This window comes from Rissa tridactyla, chromosome 3 (assembly GCF_028500815.1).
Source record: "Rissa tridactyla isolate bRisTri1 chromosome 3, bRisTri1.patW.cur.20221130, whole genome shotgun sequence".
NCBI classification, from domain to species: Eukaryota; Metazoa; Chordata; class Aves; order Charadriiformes; family Laridae; genus Rissa; species Rissa tridactyla.
Genome location: NC_071468.1, coordinates 13647317 through 13672852, shown reverse-complemented (window position 1 = coordinate 13672852; position 25536 = coordinate 13647317). Strand labels below are relative to the sequence as shown.

The following is a 25536-nucleotide window of genomic DNA, read 5'->3' as shown; positions in this document are numbered from 1 at the left end:
TGTCCTTGTCATGTTTAGTGGATGACTTCTGCTTTGCTTGGTGGCATTTTGCTATAGGTTCCCTTCAGTAGCTCTGGTGCTTGTCCTGCCTGCAGTAGAAGGCTGGGATGGAGCAAGAGGAGACCAAGGCGGCGTGTGGGCTTGGACTGCCAGCAGCCGCAGGTCTCCGTTGCGGGACAGGTTACATTGTAAGAATGGTTGAATGCCTTTAATCTGAGATTTGGGAGCAAGCAGCTTTCAGGGATTCTGCACAAAGCATCCTGGCAGGGCGTCCTCCACCTGTGGCTCTCCAGCTTCTGGGGAGTGAGCAAACGTGCAGCAGATAACACTGGTGGCCTTGGCTCCATCTGATGCTGTTGCTCCCAGCCCTCCCCCACCTGCTCCCACAAATCGCATGCAGGATTTAGCAGGCAAACTGGATCATGGTAAGGAAGCAGGGATCAAACTGAGCATGGACAGCAAAGAGAGACAAACACAGGTTCCTCGATCATCCAGCAGCTGCCTGGGCACTAAGTGAAGGCATCCTGATGCCTGCCAAGGATGTCAGGAGTCAAACCAGGCAGGGACAAGCAGAACAAGCAAACATCAGGAGAAGTGTCAGTGCCCCCATGATGACCTGAAAAGACCTGTGGTGGAGCCCTGTCCCCGCCTGCCCTTGAAGGGTGCATACCCTTCTCTCCCGCTGTGTGTTCAGAGGGGACCAGGAGAGCCTGGAGCCCTGGTGTGCCCCAGCTCCTGTGTGAGATCTGACACAGATCCGTCACGGATCTGTGCCGCTGCTGAAGACAGTGTGGAAATGAAGCATCGCCCCGGGGTGCAAATGGTGCTCCAGCGGGAACGTGCTGGTTTTTGCAGCGCTGCTCCTGGGGGCTGGGGCTGGTGGGAAAGCAAAGGTCCTTGAGGAGTGACCTGCCACCGCCGCTGTAATGCTAGGGATGCTGAATCACATATCTGTGGCACCCGCCTGTCCTGTACCTGCTACCCGACCTGGCAATGCCCGTTCAAAATGCTCTGTGCCCCAGCTGGGCTGGGTCAGCTCCGGCTCCTCCAACAGCGCACGGAGGAGCTGTTGCAGAATTGCAACTACATGTGTTCCTCTAGAAGACGTAAATTCTGCCTATGGCCCATTATCAAGATGACTACGATATGAGGTGGAATGCTGAAGCCTTTCTAGGGATTGCGCTGGGCTTTCTTCGGCCTCCTGTGCCCCCCTCCCCAAATCCACTGCTGCAGCCACCAGTCACTTCACAGGCAGTAGAAGACCAAAGGTGGCCCTGGTTGGTGTTGGAGGTGAGGGCCTGATGAAATAGACACTCTAGAAAGCATCAGATCTCCCTTACTGACTTTATTGATACAGAGTTGCTGGATTTTTAACAACATAGTATGGTTTAAAGCCAAAAAAACCTAACCTGGGCATGTTGAGGAGCAGAGAGGACCCAGGAAGATAAAGGTGACATTTTTCAGGAGGTGTAGAAACATTTTATTTCATTTGAAGTGTTGCGCTACACCCTGGTTGAAATCAAATGCCCATCCAAAGGCCAAGTTTTATTTTTTGTTTCCGTGAAGGGGTGGCGACTTCAGGGCACTTTCAGCTTTTATCTTTTTAGGTTTTGTTTGGTTTGTGTTCTGTTTTTTTTTTTTTTTTTCTCTTCCACTAAAATAGACAGGGTGAGAGGGCGTACGTTCCTGCTGAACTCAGCTTGTGTTTTGAAAGGGTAAGTGGAAAAATATCTGTGAGCAGCTCCGCTTTAAAGGCCAGGGCGTAAAGGCAGTCAAGGGCTGAGAGTGGCTACCACTCTCGGTGGCCCGCGCTGAACTTTTCACGTAGCATATTGAAGCCAAATGGATCCGGGATTCAAACGTCTCTCTCTCAGGTTGCCGCCCAGCCAGGGCAAAAGGCAAAGCAACACAACCTGGTCCTACAGGGAAACAAGGTTCAGCTCAGGCACCGCTCCTCCCTCTGAAGCAGCTGAGGTGTGGTAGCCATCCGGGCAAGCTGCAGCCCTTGCTTTCTGGGAGGCAGAGGGACGGGAATTTAGGCAAAAGAGCCTCTTACAGGCAAAAGTATTGCTGGTACCAGCAGTGCTAGGTCTATTTTTAATGGTTTAGGAATGGAAGGTGCTTTCAGCATTAGATGGCTTTAGCAATACACAATTAATATAAGTGCACTTCCGTTGTCCGCCAAGAGGGTAGGAAGGGCCCCGGATAACTTCTGAAGCTGGAAAAATAAAAGGTTGAATGATTCATAACGTATTCAATCAGTGGAAATTAGGTAGGAGCAAAATGAAAGTTGCTGAGAACAATTTATTCTGGTCAAATCTGTGTGGATGGACTCTGCTTCTGACGCTGGTCGTGCTTCACGGCGCAGCAGAAGGAGCCGGGCTGAGCTGGATTCGATTCTCTGCCCTTGGGAGAATATTCTGCCTGCTAAAACCCTGGGCCCGATTCATCCTTGCTCTTAAAAAACCCAAGAGGTTTCTCTCTGAACTGAAATTATTTCCATTAAAAAAAATAAAAAGAAAAAAAAGAACAACTTGTTCCAGCTAATGTGGAGTGGTGGAATTTCATTTGAAACACGTTCCCATCCTCCCTTGTAAATAAAATTACTGCAACGCATCATGAGGCAGGGAAAAGGAAACCTTGGAAAGGGCGAACAAACTTTTTTTTTTTCCCCCCCCAGCAGCGGATCGGCCGGGAAAGAAAAATTCCTCCGTGCCCGTAACTTCCCGAGGTCTTTTTTTATGATGCTGGTAAAACTGCGAGCGCACGCAGCGCTGAGCAAACAGCAAAGTTCTCGCCCGGGAAAAGCTTCGAGCGGAGGACAATTGCGCCACAAGGCCGAGCAAACACGGCGGCGGTTTCATCTTTGTTGAGAGGATTAAAAAAAAAAAAAAAAAAAAAATTTTTTTTTTAAAAAATAATAATAACAACGAAGGTTTAGCGTCGGAGGAGAAATGGGAGGGGTGGGGGGAGAATGTTGGCAAAACGGCACCAGCGTTTTGGGGAAGGGGAATGGGAAGGAGGGTTTATTTTTGAAATTGATGGGTTTTTTTTCGGGGGGGTGTTGTGGGGGGGGAATTGGGGTGAGCGAGGATGGTTCGGGGAAGGATGAGGAGCCGGGGAACCCGCTCGCCTCCCCGCGCCGCCCCGACGGCCCCGGGGTGGCGGCGGTGCCCGGAGGCACCGCCGCCACCCCGGGGCCGTCGGGGCGGCGCGGGGAGGCGGTACCGGCGACGAAGACGAGGAAAAGGCGGGGGGTGTGTGTGTGAATTTGTTCCCCGTTGCCATGGGGAGGCGGGGAGGGCGGTGCCGCCGCCGCTGCGCAGGGAGCAGCTGCTCCCTGACACATCCCCCCGCTGCCATATTGTGTCCGCGCCGCCGGCCGCACGGCTTCATGACCGCGGTGAGTGGGAGCCGGCCTTCTTTCCACCCCCCCCCCCCCCACCCCCGTTTTTCCCCACGCCTCTTTTGGTTGCTTCCCCCCCCCCCCCCTTTTTTTTTTTTTGTTGTTTAGTTCTCGCGTTTTGCGGGGGGGTTGGGGTTTTTTTTTTTTTTTTTTTGGTTTTTAAGGGTTTGAGGACGGGGGGAGGAGAGTGGGGAAGAGCGGTGGGTCTCGGTGGTGCTTCGGGGGGGGGGGGGGGGAAGGGGGGGTGCGCCCCACGCATAGAGGGGGCAAAGCGACATCCCCTCCCCTCCCCCCCCCCCCCACGCATGGGGACAACGCGCGGCGCTTCCTCTTCCATGAGGGTGCGTGGGGGGCGCACGGTGCGTGGGGAACCTCGTCCCCACGCCGCGGCGGGAGCGACCTCCTTCTGCCCCCTCCTTTCCGCCCCCCCCCCCAGCTCCTCCTCCCGGCGCGGCTCCGCGGAGCTTCCGCCCGCGGTTTTTTACGCGGGGTGACCTCCCGGCGCAGGGCCGCGCTTCTTACGCGGAGGTGATGGAGGCGGGTTCCGCCCGCGGCGGGGGGTGGGCGGCAGCGCGGCCGCGCCGTGCCCCTCGCCGCCGGGCCAGCGCCATCGAACCCTCCGGCGGTTTATTGAATTAGATAAAACACCCCTCCATTCCACCACACACCCCCCCCCCCCCTTTTTTTTTTTTTTTGGCCTTATTCCGCTGCGCCCCCTTGTCCCCGAAACGGGTGGGACACCCCGCCACGGGTGCGCGAAGGGTCCGTGGGTTGCAGAGGTGAGCGGGGCGGGGGGAAGCTGGAGACGCGTTACCCTCGTTTTGGGGGTAAAAACACTGGAAACGGCTCGCGAGGTGCTGGAGGCAAGGCCGGGATCTGCACGTGGCCCTTGGGGGTGTCCCGGCTTTTTTTTTGGGGGGGGGGGGGGGGGTTGGCGGAGTTGGGCAGGGAAGCGCGGTGGCCGCTGAGGAGCCGCGTCCCGTTGCCCGCCGGGCCGAGTCCCGCTCGGGTACGCGGGTGCTCCCGGTCTCCCAGTTGACGGGGGCGCGGAAACCGGCTTTTGTTCGTAAAGGTTTGGGTTCTGGAAAGGCCCAAACAAAGAGTAAAGAGGACAAAGAGTAAAAACCAGAAAATAAGGAGTAACCTTGAGTCGGGGCCCAGTAAACTCACATCCCCGCCGTGGTGCCTGCCTGGGGATGGGCGTCATGCACGAAATGTGAAGTTAAAAATGCGGAATTAGGTTTGACTTGAATGCTGTGAAGGTGACTTGGTTAGGTTTGGGACTAACCTGTGAAATCAAGATAATTTTATATATGCTATACTCTCCAAATCTTGTTATTGGCGGACTTGCATTTAAATATGACTTTGGTAACGGGTGGGTTTTAATATATTGTGTGAATCACTTCACTTCTGTTGGGCTTCTTGGTCTGGGGGTCTTTTTTACCTCCTAGAAGTCTGTTGTGATGCTACATCTATGCACGATAAATTAGGCTGGCATTATCTTCTATCAGAAAACTGGAACTAGTTTGCAGTTGTTGTGGTTTTTTTTTTTTTTTGTTTTGTTTTTTTTTTTCTTCTCTTTCTCCTTGGCAGGTGCCAGCTCACATTTTCCAAGCTCTGCAGAAGATAGCTGGGACGCATCAGCTCTGAACTGAGAGCTACGTGGTATCAATTAACCTGGCGCAGACCTTGAGCCTAATGAACTTAGCTGAGTGCCAGGCTGTGTTGTTTCGGAGCTGGGCCTCCTGCTGCCGCAGCGGTTCGGGTGCTGCTGGGGGGGCTCCTTGTGTCCAGCTGCGTCATTGGAGTTTTGTAGAAATAGGGAGAAGACAGTAATTCTCGCTTTGTATGTTTGAGGGGCCTAAAATATAGGACTTTTCTGTGGTCTTAGTGTTGTTTTTTGCCCCCGAATGCCCCGTAAGCTGAGCGGTGTCGCTGTACATGGTGTTTAGGCTTGCAGAACGTGGTGGAGATGCTGCGGTGGCTGGAGATGCTGCCTTGGCTGTAGCACCAACCCTGTATCGCTTCAGGCGTGCTGTCCTCCCTGGGACCTTGCCGGAATAAAACTCCGTTGATGTCTCCCTTGTCAGCGTCTTGACCAGAGGATGAATTTGTGACCCCTTTGGGTGCTGCTGCCGAGGCCGCACCGAAGGAGCTCCGCGGGGATCGCTCAGCCCGAGAAGTAAGATATCTTTTTTTATCCAAAAGAGACACCAGCCGAGGAGCGCGCTGCCTCACCAGCTCCAACCAGCACAGGTTTTCTGCTTGAGGAGCCTTCCCGTGTCCTCTGGGGAGCTCGGGATGGAAGGCGCCAGCATTGCCAGCAGCTATCTCAGTGTCAGGACATGCCAGTCCAGTAAGTAACGGAGCAGATACAGGGACGTGTCATGGTCCCGTCAAACGAGAAAAAGGACTGCCTGGAGAGCGAGTGCAATGCCCGGGAAAGACAACAGAGGCTTAGGGGCATGTCAGGCTCCTTTTTACCATCTTTATTAAGCACAGGCTCTGCCCCCTCAACATAGTTGTCTTGAAAACCTGACGCGTTCGGCAAAGGCAAACTCTTTTGGTGAGTGAGATAGTTTCCGCCTGCAGATGCTGTGTACGGGTTTAGTTCAAGCTGGTGAGAAAGCGATGCGGTGCATGTGCTGGAATGTCTGTTCCCATAAGAACAGTGGGAGTTTTGACGCTGGTTTCACCAGGGTTGTAATTCCACCTTCCTCCCCCGTCGTCGCTCCTTGGCTACTGGTTGTTGGGGTTCAAAGGAAGGTACGGAAGGAGATACCCTAGGCACTCGGAAGACTTTTTCCAAATGCAGATTCATGTTACCTTATCAGAACGAGCTGGGTAGTGGGATTACAGCCGGCGGGGTGGCAGAAAGTGGGGGTGTTGGGATGGTGTGCCCACAGCTGCTGCCGCGGTGCATCTCTTGCACCACCCCCTTCCATGGGGTGCTCCGACTGCACCGCCGCCGTGCAAAACCAGCTCCGCAAAATATAGCTTTCCTCTCCCGGCCGTAAATCAATGCGAAGCGGCCTTTTTGTAAGTGAAGGTCGTAGCTGGAGTGGTGTGTACTCACTGCCTTTTCAGCACAGGTGTGAATTCTGCCCCTTTTATTCCATTTGGCTCCTCGAGTTTTCTTTTTATGGCTGTTGCCGCTCCTTCCCCTCCTGTTAACGAGGTGCGTTGTGTGTAAGCTTGTGTATGGGATGTCACTGCCTCGGTTATGGCCTCTTTGAGGGAAGTAGATGGAGGCGGCGAGTGCCTCATCCCGCCGCTCGACAAGTGCAATGGTGTTGGGCAACTTCCTGCGTCCGGGCGCTGCTGTCGGCGGCGCTCAGTGACTCAGGGCAGCGCGGCGGCGGCGGCTCTCGACAAGCGCACGGTCGCAGGCTGCAAACACCCATCCGCATCCCAGCCCAGCAGCTGAGAGTGTCGGTCCGGGCGCCTGTGGGGTGTCTCTTCCTGGATCCAGCAGCTTCCTTGGCTCCCAGAGGAGACACCCGCAGGTAAAACAAGAAAACCCTGAGATGTTGCTTCACTTTTTTTTCCTGTGTTTATTCGTTCCCTGTCATATTCGTTCCCTTATAAATACTTAAAGGGTGGGTGTCAGGAGGATGGGGCCAGGCTCTTTTCAGTGGTGCCCAGTGACAGGACAAGAGGTAACGGGCATAAACTTGAGCATAGGAAGTTCCACCTAAACATGAGGAGGAACTTCTTTACCCTGAGGGTGGCAGAGCCCTGGCACAGGCTGCCCAGAGAGGTGGTGGAGTCTCCGTCTCTGGAGACATTCCAAACCCGCCTGGACGCGTTCCTGTGCCACCTGCTCTGGGTGACCCTGCTCTGGCAGGGGTTGGACTAGATGATCTCCAGAGGTCCCTTCCAACCCTATGGTTCTATGATTCTATGATGTTACACCTGCCTTCTGACTTAGTGCAGGCCGCGTGATGATGAACTCTCTGTCCCATCCTCACCATGCCCTTCTCCCAAGTAACAAGTGATAGGACAAGAGGAAATGGCCATAAGTTGCTCCAGGAGAGGTTTAGATTGGATATTAGGGAAAATTTCTACACCAAGAGGGTTATCAAACATTGGAACAGGCTGCCCAGGGAAGTGGTGGAATTGCTGTCCCTGGAGGTATTTAGAAGATGGGTGGACGTAGTGCTTAGTGATGTGGTTTAGTCATGTTTTTTGTCAGTGTTAGGTTGATGGTTAGGCTCGATGATCTGAAAGGTCCCTTCCAACCTAGGTGATTGTATGATTCTGTGCTGCGCAAAAGCACTCAGCGAGGCTCCAGGGTACTTGCAAAATAGAAGTGAAGTCAGCAAGCGGCACACAGCTCGCCTGTGCTTCAGTAATAAATGAGGTGGTAGGGAAGAAGCGCTGTCTGGTGCCAGCCAGCATCTTTATGGCCTGGTTCTCTGCCTCCTCCCTCTGAAACACCACGGCTATGGAAGGACGAGGGTTGGACCATGCTGAGAGCTCCTCGGCACCGAGTGCCCGGAGGTCTGCGTGGTCTGTAACCGGGAAGTCTCACTGCCGTGTCTGGGGTGGGAATACCCATGCTACTAAATGGCTGCTGGCGTACCAGGACCATTTTAAGAGAAACCTGGAATAAGAAGATTTATACCAAAAGTCAATGATGCAAATTTTTACTTTTTTTTTCGCCCTAGTGCGCTCAAATTATTTTCTGTTATGCTCAAACTAGACTTAGAGCTCCCTATTTTTTTCCTCAAAGGTTAGGGTGTGTTAGGGACTCCATTAAATTGGCTAGTAGTGCTGCAGAAATCACCCCCCCACCCCTCCTGCACCCTTCTGTAAGGATTAGATTATGAGTTGGGAGTGTTTTCACCCAATTCCCACTGGCGGAAAATCCTGATGCGATTTACGTGGGTCAGTGGTACTCGAGTAGGTGGGCAGCCTTGCAGCGTGGCGGTTGTGGTCCACGGTGGCTAATGAGTTCTGTGAACTGGCTGATGGGATGGGTTTGAAGCGCGGCGCTGGGCTGAGATCAGCTTGACAGCCGGTGGCGAAGCCGGTCTCTTCATTACAGCCCCACAGGCTCACATGCCTGTCTCTGAGCGGCATCGTTGGGGACCTTGGGCTTGATCGAGGTGACCGTATTTTCCAGCTATGAAGAGCTGGATGGGTGGTATGCGGGCGATGCTGCTCGATCCTCGCGTTACTTTGTTTATGCATCTGGGCGCCCCACCAGCGTGCATCGTACCAGTTGCCATCGCGTTTTTTTAGCGTGGACTTCGTGATGTGTGACTGGTTGTATTCCCAAAGCCCATCTCCTGGAGCAGCTTATCTTGATACCACGCTCAGGCTTTGTTTCTTCTCTCAGATTATTTCCAGTGCATTCCTGTCTCGCAGTTTGCAGCTACTTTTAGTTTCCCGGTTGACTTGCTGGCTTCCTTTTTAACACTGTCACTGGATTGCATTGTGCTTAAATTTGTGGCAAGTATCTGGTCACCTGAAAGCTAACTACTGGATGTGGAGAGAGTCCAATGACTGGAAAACTTGCACAAAGTAGAGCCAAGTGAGCGGGAGCTGGGAAGCTTGGTGCCAGGCAGCAGCTGCAGTCCCTCATCCCTCATCCTCTGGCCTGTGAGGACCATCACCAGATGGGTTATCAGCTGGTTTGGTTTGGTTTAGGGATGCTGAGCAGTCAAAAGTATGAGCTAATATGCTTTTGGGCTTTTTGACCATGCCATATGAGAAGTGTCGGATGGGTTCTTGTACTTTGACGGTCTAGTTTTGCTAGCACAGATGCCTTTCTTCTGTGTTCAGAGAAACTGGTATCTTCTGTGGCCTTCCATCTGAAGGTTTACCTCAGCATACAGACCCTGTATGATTAAACTGGGCCATTTTTGTGTCCGAGAAACCTGCTTGGTCCAATTGTTCCAGCGTGGGATCTCCATGTAGAAGAAAAGATAGGTTTTTTTGAAACAGAAAGCCAAGTTCACCAGTTGTGGAGTAAAATTAAGAGGAAGTTGGCCAGGGAGGCCAGCACGGTGAAGAGCATCACTTTGCTGTGCCCGGGGCTCTGGAGGAAGACTTGAGCTTCGGGAGCAGGAGCTGGGAAACTGCAACCGGGGACAGCTTTGCGATGATGAGATTTTACTGGTAATACGGCGGTGTCTTTGTGGTACGGCTCCAATGATGCTTTTAAATTAAATCTTGCAGAAGGGTCACGTGGGGCAAAGTGTTCGGTTTTCAGCTGAAAATCGGGAGTTCTGGCACTTTAAGGCTGAAGAAGGCAGAAAGGCTGGAGGGAAAAGATAGCATTATGTTTTCTAGTGTTGGTAAATTGTCACTGACACCAGCTGAAATGTAGCTATATTCACTTCTGTTTCAAGAGGATGGTGGAGAAACACGTGGAACGGTTACCCTGGAAAAGGGAATTAGCATCAGAATTATTTTGGAAGGCATTTGCTCAAATGGCTGGCTTGTGAACATATCAATGGCTTACATTTTTTTGCATCTTAGTTCATTTAGCAAGCAACGTACTGAATTTAAGGAACATGACTTGAAGGCGTCTTTTGAAAAGCTACTATTGGCAATAAAGCATTTTTCTTGAAAGCGCTTCCCCCCCTCCTTTCTGTGACACCAAGGGATTTTCTTAATAGTTTAGATTTCGCTGCTGGATTTGGTTTTTTTTTCATTTCCCAATTTCTCTGTTAGACTGTTTTCATGTGCGTGTTTTAAAACTGAGGCACAGGGAACCTTGTCCGATAGTGACTGTAACCTTTGGAAAGGCTTCACGATTGCAAAGGCCCTGCAGGCAGCACTGGAATAAATGTCCCAAAGGCTAAGGGCCGTGCACAGGGTCTGGATTGGTGTCCGGGCATGTCTGAGTTTACGTATCAGTTTCGTTTCGGATATTTATTTCAATCATAAACCCACTTGTGTGTGTGTGTATATATGTGTACTTCATAAAAAAATGAAAACTTTTTTCATACAAATTATATCTCAGATGAAATCTCTTTCTCTCACTCCCTGCCCTTCCCCAAGCTATGATAAGGGTTTATTCCCTTCCCTTTTTTAAATTTTGCAGAACTTCATAAATTTTCGTAATATTGGACCTTTTCATTGGGTTTCATTTTGTTCTTTTTTTTTTTTTTTTTTTTTTTTGTTAAAAAAAATGCTTATGGCTTGTCTGGTCCTTAGTTGTTTTGTTGTTTCTGTTGGTTTTTTTTTCAGGCTGGCTTCAAGAAGCCAATACGCAATTTTTAAATGGGTTTTTAAACAATTATTTTTAATTTCCCCCTGCCTTTGCCAGCCAAGAGGAGCGGGAAGGGCCCCGAATGCCATGGGTGCTGCCCTGGGAGCATCTCTGGTGCCTTTTGTGGCCGGGGAGGGAGGGGGGTGCGCAGCTTCCCCCTCTTCTCCTCTGCAGACAACGGGTTCCGGCTTGCCGAAATCTATGGCCAAGAGGCGGTTTTGTCCCCAGGAGACCGTAATGCCTTTAGTTGTCTTGGATACGTGACATCATATAGCGTTGTAATCAAATATAGGCCTTTTGCGGGGCCTGGGAGGGCGGGGTGGGGAGGATTTCAGTCTGACCTCCAGCCCCGCCGAGCCGCCCCTGTGGGGTGGGCAGGGGATGGAGCAGGGCAGCCCCACACAAAGGAGATGAAGGAAGGAGGGGGGAGGTTAAATTAATGGGGGGGAAAATGGTCTGGTGTCATGCTTTTACTGCTGCCGGTCAAGCGGATGCGGTGCTTTTTATCAATGGGTTTTCACTAGTTGTGCCAAGATTTTTTTTTTGTTGCTCTTCGCTCTAACGCACAAAAACTTGTCCTGTGCTGCGGGCATGATGGCTTGGAAATTTATGCTAAATTTGTGTAGGCGAGGGGTGACAGTCATTTATTTGTGTAATTCTTGGGCTGCTTTAACGACACGATACCTGCATTGATGCATTTAAGTCAGAACGGTCCCCGGTGTCGATGCGCTTCCCGTCAATGCAAGGGAATATCAAAAATCAACAGAAGAGTTTGCTATTGGTATAGTTGCTTGCATGCAAAGGCACGTACACCAGTCTTTTAAAATATTCTCTCAGAGCTTGTATATGTTAGTACAAAAGTTGTGTGTAGAACACACAAATGCCCCAGCTCTGTAATTAAGGCTGCACACCCCGAGCTTCTTGCAGAGCATGGTTGCAGATCCGCTCTCATTAGTCTAAGTGTGACATGGCTAAAAATCCCTTCTCCTGGATTAAAATCACATTCTATTCCACAGACTTAGACAATGCATGGTAAGATTTTTTTTTTAAATTTTTTTTTTTTTTTTTAAATCTGGAGGGAAATTACTGCACTGTTAGCAGGTTCTACGTCCTCCCACTACTGGCAGAGGTGACCTAGTTGCTTGGCTGGTCCTACAGGAATAAATAGGTACGTTTAGTTGCGGAGGAGGTTGTCCTAACCTGGGGCGCCGATGTTGTACAGATGCCAAATGGCACCTTTCATCCGATGCCACTGGAGAGTAAAGAAGGGTCAAGCAGCAGCTCTGCTCACACGATAACCTGGCACGAACAAGGCTGTGGCATCTTTTAATGAAAAGGCTGAATTCTTTCTTGCTGGGTTGGTGAGTCCAGGCACGGTGGCCATAGTACTGACACGATGTCTGTGCACTGCTACCTGCAACGCTGCTGGTTTTGGAGAAGGTCACTTTTGGTGGGTTGGAGGTATCTGCTATGGCTTTGTCCCCTGGACTCTGCTGAAGCTGAGACTTCTTCAAGAAGGGCTGCTGCAAAAAAATTGTGCTTCCCTGCTTGCCTGAGGGTATGCTCAAGCGGACTTCCAGCGTTGTTAAACAGTTGGCCCAGGTTTAAAGCAGCTTTGTGTTCATAAAATGCTCATTCATCAAACCATTCGCTTCTGTGGCAGAACACAGCGCTGCTCAAGGTCTTCTGTGAAAATGAAGTTGTAGCTGGGGATGCATATGGCAGCATGCAAACCTGGTTTAACCCCAGATGTGCTGTGCTAGGCTGAGGACCTCCCAGCCCCCATAACCTTTCCCAAACTTAGCTCTTCACTGAGTTTGAAAGAAGATTGCAGAAATATTATCTGGTCTTGCGACACTGAATCTCCTCCAATCTGTTGAGGCTTCTGTGAACCTGACTGCTATCCGAATACACCTGCAGCCTTAATCAGCCCCTTTGGACCTGGGCTGTGCTGTTCGGGTCACAAGCGGCCTGGAAGGGCAGGACTTCACTGGGCTTTGGGTGCTGGGATCAGCATTTATCAGCAGGGAGGTCCTCTCCTGGCTTTTATGTGTGCTCCTGAGCCATGCCAGAAATCACAAGACTGCTGGAAAGAAAGTCATCTCTCTCGCCTACTTTCTGATGTGCCTTTTAATCCTAACCCTAGAATCATCGTCCTCTGTCTCTAATTACCATGCAGAAGAATGTGCACCTCCGCTGCAGTACTTCATATTTGAGGAGTAGATGTTTGGTTGGCTTTTCTTTTGGAGGTGCTTGCAGGAGATAGATGCTCGAGTTTCTTAGGGTTTGGATGCCTGATGCTCTGCTTTCAGTTGCAAGTGTTGATTCTAATTAACAGCAGCGTGCTGTGTTACTGTGTACTTATTGGTAAGGCAAAGCACGTGGGACAGAGCATAAACTGTTGCACGTTTTTCAGAGATGTTCTTGAAGCACGTTATTTCTGCATTTGCACAGCTGGAGGTTGCCTTCTGGCTCTGCGTGTGGGGCTGGGGATGTCCCCGTGGGAATTGCAGCCAGTCTCTGGGCATTGGCTGTGCCAGCCGGAGAGCTCGGTTAAATGGTGGCCATCTGCCTCCTCTGTGGAGAGCAAGTCCTAGTGCCTACCACTAACCTTGTTTGCATCAAGCTTTCTAGCCGGTAACGTTAGGAAAAAAATCTGAGGTTCCAAGCGTATACGGTTTTATCACGATATCTGCATTGGAGAGCTTCTTCCGCATCCGTTTCTTCTCGCAGTCTGCTTCCCTTGCTCTTACTGTGGCATTCCCGCTGCGTCATCCCTGTCCACAACACCCTGCTAGCTTACAGCAAAGGCGGCTTTGGGTGGTATGGCCCTTACATAAAATACTAAACCCCAAATACTGGAAGTGGTAATCTTGAAAACAACAGCTTGGAAGTTGTGTTTTTACAGTCCCATCTGCTTATGGCCAAGCAGAGCACATATGGAGGAAAAGAAATTGTGGATTTTGGATGTCATTAAGGGTCCGTGTGAATGAAGAGGGGCTTTGGAGAGCACGCAAGCTGACCACTTGTGTGCCTTCAGGTACACTCCAGTGACACCGCTGTCACTCCCCACCAGGCTGCTACAGGCAGAAAGCAGTGCTGTCTCAGCTGAATAGTTAGAGACGGTCTGCGTGGCCCTTGGGTGCTTGAGAGGTAAGGAGGCCCTATGGGCTGCATGGTCCTTGGGTGCTTGAGTGGTGAGGAGGTCCTATGGTCTGCGTGGCCCTTGGGTGCTTGAGAGGTAAGGAGGCCCTATGGGCTGCATGGTCCTTGGTTGCTTGAGTGGTGAGGAGGTCCTATGGTCTGCGTGGCCCTTGGGTGCTTGAGAGGTAAGGAGGCCCTATGGGCTGCATGGTCCTTGGTTGCTTGAGTGGTGAGGAGGTCCTATGGTCTGCATGGCCCTTGGGAGCTTGAGTGGTGAGGAGGTCCTATGGTCTGCATGGCTCTTAGGAGCTTGAGAGGTGAGAAGGTCCTATGGGCTACACGGTCCTTTGGTTCTTAAGGGGTGAGGAGATCCTGTGGTCCACGTGGTCCTTGGGTGCTTGCATGGTGAGGAGGTCCTATGGTCTGCATGGCCCTTGGGAGCTTGAGAGGCGAGACATGTCTGTTAATGAGCCTATCTGCGGGGTACCCCTTGGAACTGCCATGGTTGATCTTTGTCTAGGGAAAGAGCAAGCGTTTGATGGCTTTGCAGTAGGGAGGCTGCCAGTGTTGGTTTCTTCTTTGGACGGGTGCTGCAGCAGGCCAGAGTAAGCTGGACAGAATTAGAGGTTACCATATTCTGACCCCAAGGGAAGCAAATGTAGGATAGCCTGGTACAAAGCACGTTATGTCATTGGGGCTGAGGCGATGCTGTCTAGGAACAGTGGCTATCTCCAGAAAGGCAGCGCCAAAATTATCAGTTGATGGTCCTCAATGTTACTGATCTCGTTACTGCCATAGCAATGGAGTTAAGTATTACATCATTAAAATAACTCTGCTGTTTCTATATTTAAATCACCCTTGATGCAGCGTTCAATTCAGAGCACTGGAGAACACTCTTCGAAAACTGCAGTAGTTACAGAACTGTGATTTTTTTTTTTCTTATTTATTAGACAATAATAGTCTAATAATGGCCTTTATAGCTTTCTAGAAAAAATATTTTCATTTCTGCTGATGTGTTCATGTAGAAGATGTGTGAGGTGGTGAACTAGGCACCAAGGAGGTAATATGAGATGTGAATTTTTGTAATGCATCTACTAAGAGAAACATGGCACTAGCCTACATTATTTACTGTATCATGCATGCAACGAATTATATTTTTAAGTAGGGCATTAATTATTCTAATGATTCTCTGCTAAGACATAATAGCATGCAAACAAATAGCGTGTCGACACCACAATACCGACGTGATTTTAAGTGCTGGTTTAATAAGTTAATATGTTTTTCTTCCCTCTGTATTTTTGAGAAGACTGTGGGAGTGCACGCGCCATGTCTGTGTCGTAAAACAGACTTTATTGCCCCATGTTCACCGAAGGAATGAATACAGCGACCTAAAACTTGCGTGTGTGTGTGTGAATGTTCTTGATCTTGATCTGCTGCACTGACCGAAGATTTGCAAAGGGATATTTCATGCAACATGAACCGAGTGCTAAAATTACCAATACGCAGCGGAGAGGTGTAAGCTGGTACGTAGCTGCCTAAAGAGGCGCTGAACAAGGAGGTGAAGTTAGTTGTTATAAGGAAAACGGTGCAACCCACGTTGCGGCGAGGATTTGGGTTTGTCTGACTTTATGAATTTCATCACTAGCTCTTTGTTTGTTTTTTAACTGCGGGAAGGATTGAAAAAAGTGACATAAGCATATGTATATATCGCTGTGCTTAAAGCCAGCAATCACTGACTGCCAATATAAATCTGCTCTGATGGCTTGGGGGAGAAGTAAATGGTAGGGAGAGCAAAGCTATTTTTGACCAGCTGTTTGAGCAGTTTGCTTTCCTTTAATTTTTTTTTTTTTTTTAATGACTAAGCTGGTAGTTAATCACGCCCACCCCTGCACTTAAATAGAAAATTTGGGGATGGTTTCCAGCACTAGTACTGGTAAGGATAGGTGCAGGTGTTGCTGTCAAAACAGCCTTGCAAATAGCTGGTGCGGAAGTGTATGAGCAGATGAAGAGAGGAGAAGAAATTGCTGGTGGGAGACCCAGTGCGTTTTCTGGGGGAGGCGCAAATTCTGCACCCCACGCCTGCCCGAGGCTGGCAGGGCTCTGGCTCCTGTTGGGGAGCATAAAATGTGGAGGTGTCCTGTTGCCTTTCTGCATCACCATGTCATGCGTCCATCGCATACATCACTCCCCTCCTCCAAAATGAGGAGGCTGGGCAAATACATCTCTGGGCAGGTTCATAGAATGGTTGGGTTTGGAAGGCACCTTAAAGATCATCTCGTTCCCACCCGCCCTGCCCTGGGCAGGGACACCTCCCACCAGCCCAGGTTGCTCCAAGCCCCATCCAGCCTGGCCTTGAACACCTCCAGGGATGGGGCAGCCACAACCTCCCTGGGCAACCTATTCCAGTGCCTCACCATCCTCACAGTAAAGAATTTCTTCCTGATATCCAATCTAAATCTACCCTCTTTCAGTTTAAAACTGTTACCCTGTGTCCTATCATTACATCCCCTGATAGAGAGTCCCTCCCCATCTCTCCTGTAGGCTCCCTTTAGGTACTAGAAGGCTGCTGTAAGGTCTCCCCAGAGCCTTCTCTTCTCCAGGCTGAATAATGCCAGCTCTCCCAGCCTGTCCTCGCAGGTTGATGCGGTGGGCAGTGTAATTGCAGGGACATGGTGAGGCTGTCAGGTGGGAGCCAGCGGGTGGTGTGGTTTTGTAGCTGGGACAGCCAGACGGTGTATGCAAGCTGGCCAACTCCATGCTTCCACTTTTCAGGAGAAGATGGAAGCACACGAAGCCATGTGTTTACTAAAAACGGTTGTAAGGAAACATCCAGTAACTGCATAGAGCCGCCTGGTGAGATATGATACGGAAACTGTCTGAGTCTTGCAGCTGAGCTCTTGCATTAGGACCTGGAGCGTGAAACCAGAACGACAGTACATGTATTGGGACAGGGAACTGGGTTGCTTTTTTTTTATTTATTTGGTTTTTTGGTTTTTTTTTTACAGTTAATACAAACCTCAGCATTGCTGGTAAACTGCATCCATATTCAGAGCGCCTTACGTTTATAGCAGGCTGGTATAGCTCCTGTATATATATAGAGAGAGATAGATACACACACCACACCTTTAGCGTGGTTTTGTTGGCCTGTACTTCTGGTGCAGTCATGCTGGCCCAAGCTCAAGGTGCAATGAAGCTCTAACATGGTCACACCGGCAGGAAAAACAGCTGTTAGCATCATAGATAGTTTGCTGGATGACCCCTATTAAAACTCTACGAGCAAGAAGATGGGTTTTGTTAGTGTAATGCCTCTAAACCATGGGTACCCTGTTAGACCGTGCATTCTGGGTGGCAATTTTTCATAGATACTAATTTTATTTAGTTAGTTTTTTTAATTTTTAAATTTTTTTTGCTACAGCAGGTCTGAGCTGCCACCCCAGCAGATGGTCCCTTCCCATTGAGAGCTGTGGGAGGGGAAAGAAGGTCTTCTGGACCTGGGCGGCTCCATGGGACCCAGCTGAACTGATGGGCTGGCCAGATCTTTCCCTGGTGGAAAGGGGAGGCAGTACTTGGGAATGACTGTGACTTGTAGGGAGTTGTAAAGAGTTCATTTGTGCTGAGACCGCTAATTCACTTTATGCTGATTTAAGTTCTGCAATTTTTTTTTGAAACTCTTTGGGCACAAAAGGCAAACACTTCTAAATAGGGTCAATTTACAAAATATTGATTATAAGTAAAGAGTTAATGTGAGAGCTGAATGGATTAGATCCTACCTGTTAAGGTCTTTTTCAGATTTCAGCTGTTGACTTCAAAATAGCTATTTTTTCTGTTTCCAAAATGGTGTTTCAAGATAAATATAAGCGCTTACCATAAGTTCTGGTTATAAACTGGGAGGGGGAGTTAACATGTGCTTGTGAGATTCCTGGGGGACTCATGTTGGACCCTGGCTCTTATCAGTATCCCTGCACGGTGCAGGGATGGTGCAGCACTGCATTTGGGTTTGGTGGGCTGCCAAACTGAGCGTGGTTTTGAAGGTTTGCGTTGATTTCTGACCGCCTCCTTTGTTGCAGAGCAATAAAGCTAAATGGGTCCAGTCACTGGAATGACTCCGGATAAGAAAGCTGAAACGCCAGGAGCAGAAAAAGCTGCAGGACTACGGCAGTGTCACGGGATGGGAAGCTTGCCCGACGCAGGCGATGCCGGCAGGCCAAAGGCCACTGTGGTGGACAAAGATTCTGCGGACGACGAGCTCACAAATTTGAACTGGCTGCACGAAAATACTAACCTTCTAACAAACTTCAGCCTCGGAAGTGAGGGTCTGCCCATCGTTAGCCCCTTGTATGACATTGAGGGCGACAGCGTGCCATCTTTCTCGCCGTCCTGCTACCAGAACCCCGCAAAAAAATCCTCCTCTTCCAAGCCCCCTTACTCTTTCAGCCTTCTCATTTACATGGCGATCGAGCATTCCCCCAACAAGAGCTTGCCAGTCAAAGAAATCTACAGCTGGATCCTGGAGCGCTTCCCCTACTTTGCCACGGCACCCACCGGCTGGAAGAACTCGGTCCGACACAATCTCTCCTTGAACAAGTGTTTCCGGAAGGTGGAGAGAAGCCATGGCAAGGTGAGACCTGGTGGGAGGGAGGGGGATCGACTTTGAAATTCAGGGGGAAATGGAGAAGGCACTTGCTCTCAAGGACTTTTGGGGTTGGGTAGTTGGTTTTTTTTTTCCCCCTCCATGTCCTCTTAACGCTTTATTTGCAGCTGTAGGTGGTTTGGGAATCCTACTTCTGACAAATCACAGGATGACAAAAGTCACTTGGTTTTGTTATTTAGTGCTGACCTGGGTAGAGGTAGCTGTCATGCATCCTTTTTAAAGCTGGCTAACGTGCTATTGCGAAGGGACCTGTTTCCATTATTCATAATTTTGTTAGCCTGCAGTACCCAGCCTGAAATTTCAGATATCTGTCTTAGGATGCCTTTTTGCTGAAGCTTCTTAAACTGGTGCTCTCTCTGTTTTCCAACGCTGAAATTCTGGGGTGTGTTCCTCCTTCCCCTGCTTTCCCGGCTTGGCCACAGCTATGACTGCAGCGGGAAGCAGAAGAGATGGTGGGATGCCAAGCAGCTTCCCAGCTTGGCTGGCACAGGTGTTGCCTGTTTGGGTGCAGATGTGGTCTTCTGCAGGGCACCCTTGCTTGCAGGCATGCTGTACGTACGTGGCTGTTTCTCAGTATAACAGCTGTCTTGGATATTAAAGTGACTCTTGCCCTCGTGATCTTCTTTTACACTTAGCACAGCTTCTCCATCTTAATTCTTGCATTTAGTATACTGTGATATGCTTAATATGTGTTAATGTACTTGCTTTAACCTCTGTCATAACATAACAGCGTGTCTCTCTGCGTGGTGCAGACACGAGCTTCGCTTCTTAAAGTCAAGGATACTCTTTCCTGTACAAATTCTTTTTCTCACTTGTATGATTTTACTAGTGACTTCCTTCCTCCCGCTCTCCTTTCCCATCCCATGCCTCAAAGAGCTGTCTCCGACTTAAATAAACCAACAAACCACATACCGAAAGTCAACAAACAAATTCTGGACCCCTGTGCTTGGAGGTCGGCCTACGTGGTAAGAGGCTTGTTATCAGAAATGCACGCAATGCCTGGCGTGCTTGACAGCCTCTCGCTGTAGATAGAGGTCCTGGAGCTGAGCGGGCGTCGGGAAGGACTGCCTTGGACCGGTAGGACTGAGCGTCACCACTTCTCAATATCCCTGCTTTTACATTAAATTCTTAGGGTGGTGTTTTCCCAAGCAGCAGCTTTGCCCTGGGAAAAAAAAAAAAAAAAGGCTTTTTGCTGCTGCGTGGCAAGTCCGGTCCAACTGCCCCATAGCCAAGCCCTGCCGAGTGTTAGGATGGGCTTTTAATGCGGCTCCAGGTGCTGTAATGGAGTAACTGAGATGCTGGAAGGTGTCCCTGTGTGACAGACATGGACCTAAGCAGCAACCACATGCTGCTGCAGATGGCAAGGTTACCCTCAAAGGAGTGGGTGGCCCTATCCGGGAAGGGACACATGAGTTTCAGAAGAATTGGGGCAGGGGAGGGAAATCTCCTAAATCAGTGTATAATTTCCTGCTATCTGTGAACCCAGCTGTTTCTAGCCTGGAAACCCTTGCTATCTAGGAATTACCAGTCAACCCTTGTTCTTGGCACATGGGCAGCAGGACTGCCCGGTCCTCTGCTTACCCTGCTGGCTCCACCAGTGTTGCTGGGCTCAGAGTGGCTGAAGGAAAGCCAAAGGATGGCTTGCTGCTGCTAGGTGAGACTCCTCTAGTAGGAAAAACAAAACGTAGGGTAGGTACCACCACTGCCAGTAAGGTGATGCTGATGTGCTCTGTCAGGGTTTTCCCAAGGCTCTAGAGACTGCACAACTCTCTAATTCTTAAGAACAGAAACTGCGTTTACCAAAAAAAAAAGCCCCTCCTGCAGCTTTGCCAGAGTTTCCCCATTTCCAACACACAGTAGTTAAATCTTTGCCCTCTACCCTGCTTAGAAAAGGACCGGATGAGGGTACTGCTCCAAATTCTTCCTGCAAAATAAGTCCGTGGCACGCACGGATTCCGCAGGGGGTAACAGGAATGCTGCACACTCCTTCGGATGAGCTCCTCAGGTATCTTGCAGCGAGTGGCCGTAGCTTGCAAGCTTGTCTTGCTGATCATGTTGCCTGTAACCATGCGCTAGCAATGTCCCTGGGTGCTTCTCTGAGAGAGCAAGGTAATTTTGTATTTTCCTTCACTTTTTCTTTGTTACTGGCATCTTAATTGCGTCTCGAAGGGAGCACATAGTAGGTTTCTTCTATCCCATGCGTCCATGGAAGCAGAGGTGCCCATGGCATGTTCCATGAGAGGGACATGTTCTATTTTGTAACATCAGGGTAAGAAGGGTTTTAAAAACTTTCAAATGAATCTCGGCTCTTGTATTTGGAGGAGTGGAAATGTTTGACAGGTGGGGAGGGTCTGTGCCCCCCACCCCCATCCTGGGGCAGGCTGCTTTCAGACACCTCCCTGCCTATTGCTGCCGGCTGTCAGCTACGGAATCATCTCTTAGAGGTCTGGCAGCAAAAGTGGGAAGAGTTCTTCCTCATGTTTGCCATAAAGCTAATATTTCGGTTTGGACTTCATGTTTCGAAGCAGATCTCCTGATTTTCTCCCCGGCTTACCCACGTGAGCTGGCACTGCAGGGCAGTTTTGGGATGCACGAACTGGATTCGTTTTGGCTGGTGCTAACCTGGAGGAGGTGCCGCAGGAGCGGGCTTGCCGTGCCCTGACTGCTCCCAGACGTTGTCCACAAGACCCTGCTGTATCAGATCTGGAGTTAAAAACCCTCCAAGGCACGCGCAGGCGATCCCCCAGCACCAGCTCTCTCACTCCGCAGAGCTATTTCCACCGAGCCGCGCCAGCCACATCGTGCTGCAGACGTAGCCATGGATGAACGTTCTCTCTGCACGTACATTCATATCAGCCAGCTAAATACCTTTACCCTGCCTCTCGCAGCAGGCTGCGGGCGTTCAGGAGCCTGGGATGGTGCTCGGCAGAGATAGAGCGAAGGCTGTCCTTGCTTGGATCACTGAAAAATACTGCATGTTACGCTTTTCTTCTAATGAGTTGAAGGGCGCTGAAGGGAAAGTAACTGCTTTGAGATGTCTTATGAGCCAGCACCACAGTTGAGCGGAGGAGCTTCTCACACCATGGAAACAGGATGTAGATACGTCAGATGTCTGCTAAAATATACATTATCCTTACTGTATGCGTCTGTTGTGATGCTGCTGTATCTAAGTGGTTTGCCAAGGTTTACCCCAAGTGATAGACTTAGGAGCTGAAATACCCTTTCTTATTAGAGCTGCAGTTGAGCTTGTGTCATCCAGACAGACGAGACTTCAGTGGTTCTCTGGTAATGGCAGTTGGGAGCCGGAGCTGATGAACAGCAAGGGGATGATGCTGGAGCCGGTCCCTGGGACACCTGCTTGCCTTCCCGTGTACCTGCTGTGGCCCTGGTGCCCCTGGAGATGTGGAGGTGTGTCTGTGGGCCAGCGATCCTCAGAAGATATGGCTAGTGCTCTTTGCATCTTGAGCGCTGTCATGCAGCCTTTGGGTTAGGGGGGACAGAGGTCTACAGTGGGAGATGGCTTGTTTTGAGGGAGCAGCGTCTGATATTCGGCACAGGGGGACCTGAAGTGAAAAGCGGTTTGGAGTTGGAAACCCTGAAGAGTCTCCCTGCTCTTTGCTAGACTTGTTTTTACGATTATGTGTTTGTGGATTTTTTATGAATCGATACCACTGGGGAGAAAAGGTGTGAGGAGGCAGGAGAGGCATCAGTGTCAAGCATCACTTTGGCATTCCACTGCTCGCATGGATGTGGCCCTGCCGCTGCCTCCTCTGGAGGTCAGGAGGGACAGGGCTTGCATACCTTCAACAGATCTCCCTTTCCTCTTCTTGGTAGATATGTGTTTTAGGTGGTTTTTTGTTCTTTTTTTTTTTTTTTTTTTTTTTTTTTTTTGACAAGAGAGGGTGCTAAACAATCTGTGTGGCTATTGAAATGTTTCGGCAAACAGCAGGTCCCACCTATAGGCCTGTAGAGATAGGAGAGAGATGTCTGTTATCTGATAAACCTCCTGGTGAATATACAATATACCTCCGTGCACACAAACAAGAGTATTTTCCAGTGGTTCGCCCAGCTCAGGTGGAAGCAGCTGGTGAGAACTGCCCATACCAGGTGGAGCTGGGGTCGCTGCCTGGGGCTGAAGCTCTTGGAGGGTCTTCTGCAGCGTGGGGATGGGTGTCTGCCTCCGCAGTGAGCCCAAGCCACTGGTGCCGGCTGAGTTGCTCCGTTTTGGTTGGTCGCTCCTTGGGCTTTCCTTGCTGGTCTGGTCATACTCAGTGGTTGTACTTCACTGCTACCAGGGAACAGACCGTGGCAGGGTGGTAGTAAAGGTAAAGGACAAGGCTTGCACCACGGAGGGCATCTTGTTTTCAACCCAAGTTGCTGTAATCAAGCTCCAAAATGCTGGGAACTGGAAACTTATTGTTGTTATGAAATAGTCCAACGCTTCCAAATGCAGGAATTGTTTTCCTTCCTACTTTTCTTTATTTGGCTAGATAAAATCCTGCAAGTCAAATATGAAATGTTAGAAAGACGCAAAAGAGATGATAGTCAGACCAAACAATTTTATTTTGAGATGGAGAGTCAAAACCATCTGGTGGCTGCTCTGCACTGAATCTGGAGGGATGTTTTGGCATATAGTAACTAAAAGTTACATCTGCATTTCATCTAGCTCATCAACAGTTGCCCCACTGTTGATGTGAAATGGTAACCTCCAAAGGCAGTTTAGCATTTTGGATCATTTAGGTTTTGTCTTTGCTAGGAGAAATGGCACAGTCTTTTTTTTTTTTTTTTTTTTATTGCTGCGGTTAGACCGCTGGTTTGTTTTAAAGCTGGATGTACCTGTTGCTCTATGGGGTTTTCAGCTCCAGTTGAGCACAGCTTTCCCCTAAAGCGTGGCACTGACTTCAGACCTGTGTTGGCTTTCCCCACCTCGCGTCTTTGCTGAGCAGCAGATGCGAGTGACGCAGCGCACAGGAGCAGCCCCTTGGGCATCCTCTCTTTTGCTCAATGTCTGCTTTTAGGACAAGTAACGGTGGGTGGAAGTGTGGTTTCCTACCCAAAGAAGAAGTCGCCCTGTTGGTCACCTCTCGCATGGGATTGAGTGTCTGTACGGCCCTGGGGTATGCCCCGGTTCAGCTCGCTCTTGCGATACCCACCCAAAATCACTGTGTTGTATTATCAGGGCAGCAAGCTGGTGGGGGTGAGTGGCTGGGAAGGTGAAAGGGGGGAACTACCCCCATTCTGGCTGCAGCCCACAGCTGAACTGAGTTAGGCATCAAGTGGAAGTGCTCACCTGAAGTGGCAGATAAAACAGCGTAGAGCAGTGGTGTGCTGATGGGGGGAGTTCCTGCTGCTCCCTGAGGGTGAGAACCTCAAAGCTACTGAAGGGGGGTGGGGGGGAAGCCAAAGTTAGGCAGGGTCTTTTACGGGGCAAAAGCAATGAGCTGGCTGGCTAGGGAAAGGGTCTGGCTCCAGGAGAGTTGTAGGGAAGGGATCAGGCCATTAGTCTGATGTTGAGATGAGGGATACGGCCAGTTGGGAGGATACCCCCCCATTAGCAGCTAGCTGGCTAAATCATCCTGCCAGTCACCATGGTGAAGGAATTGTCTGCTTAATTAAAGGTAAGCTTCCTGATAGGTATCTTGCAGGCTGTGCTCAGTTTTAGCATGAAAAGGTCAGTATAAGAAGGATTCAGGTAAAAAAAAATATCTCTGAGAGATGCTGCAGCTCAGAGATCTTTATGAAACGCAGTGGCTTCAACTAAAATTATGGAGCAGCATCCCTCTGTTTCTCAGCTGGAGCTCTCCCTGATTTGATTTTTCACTATTGATAGCAAAATACTTCCTCTTTTCAGGAAAAGTGCCATTACTTAAATAGGACTATGGACTCACATGCTTTGTGGGTCCCTTTCATTCTTAATTCATGGAGTATCCATCCATAAAACGGTATTCATAACCCCTTGGTACTGGCAGGAGGAGGCCAGCTGGCCTCTGTGGGCTCGCAGGAGGTGCTCACGAAGCTTGGGTTTTCGCTCTGAGACTTTTCCCCAAAAAATCCCATAGAAGGATCTTCCCATTCAGGTGTAGATGTGCCCCGTCCTTCTGCTATGTGCATGACCACCCCTGTAACATTTTTCCCCCCAAAAATCCTGGCACCGCTACCTGTAAAGCTGTTAGCTGATCTATCAGGTCAGTGATTATAGAATTTTTTTTAACTTTACCTGTTAATTTTCCTCTTTATGTTGCAAGAACTAGCAGGCTTAAAAAATAGCTTTTTTTCTTTATATGGTAAATATGTGAAGAAACCCTTCAGAGGAGCAGGACGTGCTTTATCTTGCTTAACTTTTGGCATATCAAATTCAATGTCAAGTATGTCTAGCACAGTAGTGCTTACTTTGTTAGGTGCACCAAAAATATATAAATTAGGTTTTCAGGTTTTTGGAAAAAGTGGGAATAATCCGTTTTGTAGCTGGGTTATCCAGCAAGTTGCTTTGACGGGGTAAAGTTAAATGCATATGTGGCTGTACCTAAGCAAAAGGAAAGGCACTTTGGTTTCTTACTTAGAAACCTGTTAATCGAAAGACTTCTGATCAATTCACTGATGCTTGGACAGACGCTTAAATTCACAGCTGTATTTAACAAGTGTTTAAGTTAGGCTTACAGCTTTCAGTGAACGGACATGAACGTGGAATGAACATGAATGGAAATGGGGCTTTAGAGGGGGCTTTGGAGATGCTCTCTCAAACTGCAAGGTGGGTGCTTCCGTCCTGTATGTCGAGGGTCTTGGGACCATATGCTCAGTTTAGGAGTGTCTGCTTTCCATGCAGGTGACGGAGCTGCCTGAGGATGATGTACATCAGCTGTCCCGCGGTGGATGCCTACATCATTACACTGTGCTGCATTTTGGGAATATTAAATTAGAAATCACCGTAACAGCCTGGGCCCTGGATTTTTCTAATTTGCAGTACTTTTTTCTTGCAGGTGAATGGAAAAGGTTCATTGTGGTGCGTTGACCCAGAATATAAACCTAACCTTGTCCAAGCACTGAAAAAGCAGCCGTTTCCCTCAGCACTTGCCTTTTATACTCCACCGGCGTCACCACCAAGGTAGGCGA

The 25536-nt window shown here is 49.6% G+C and overlaps 1 protein-coding gene across 5 annotated transcripts in view; it reads left to right on the top strand.

The window, feature by feature from the left end:
- The first annotated feature begins 3234 nt into the window (after positions 1-3234).
- Positions 3235-25536, top strand: part of FOXN2 (forkhead box N2) — a 38520-nt gene continuing 16218 nt past the window's right edge. For 2 of the 5 annotated variants that reach the window (XM_054196275.1, XM_054196270.1), the window contains exons 1-3: positions 3235-3403; positions 17843-18393; positions 25404-25528. In XM_054196275.1, coding sequence (XP_054052250.1) covers positions 17857-18393; positions 25404-25528 — 662 coding nt within the window. In that variant the 5' untranslated portion in view covers positions 3235-3403; positions 17843-17856. Of the gene's footprint in view, positions 3404-4999; positions 5589-5614; positions 5763-5798; positions 5973-17842; positions 18394-25403; positions 25529-25536 lie in introns of those variants that run through there. The other 3 variants (XM_054196272.1, XM_054196271.1, XM_054196273.1) reach the window with 3 other exon arrangements.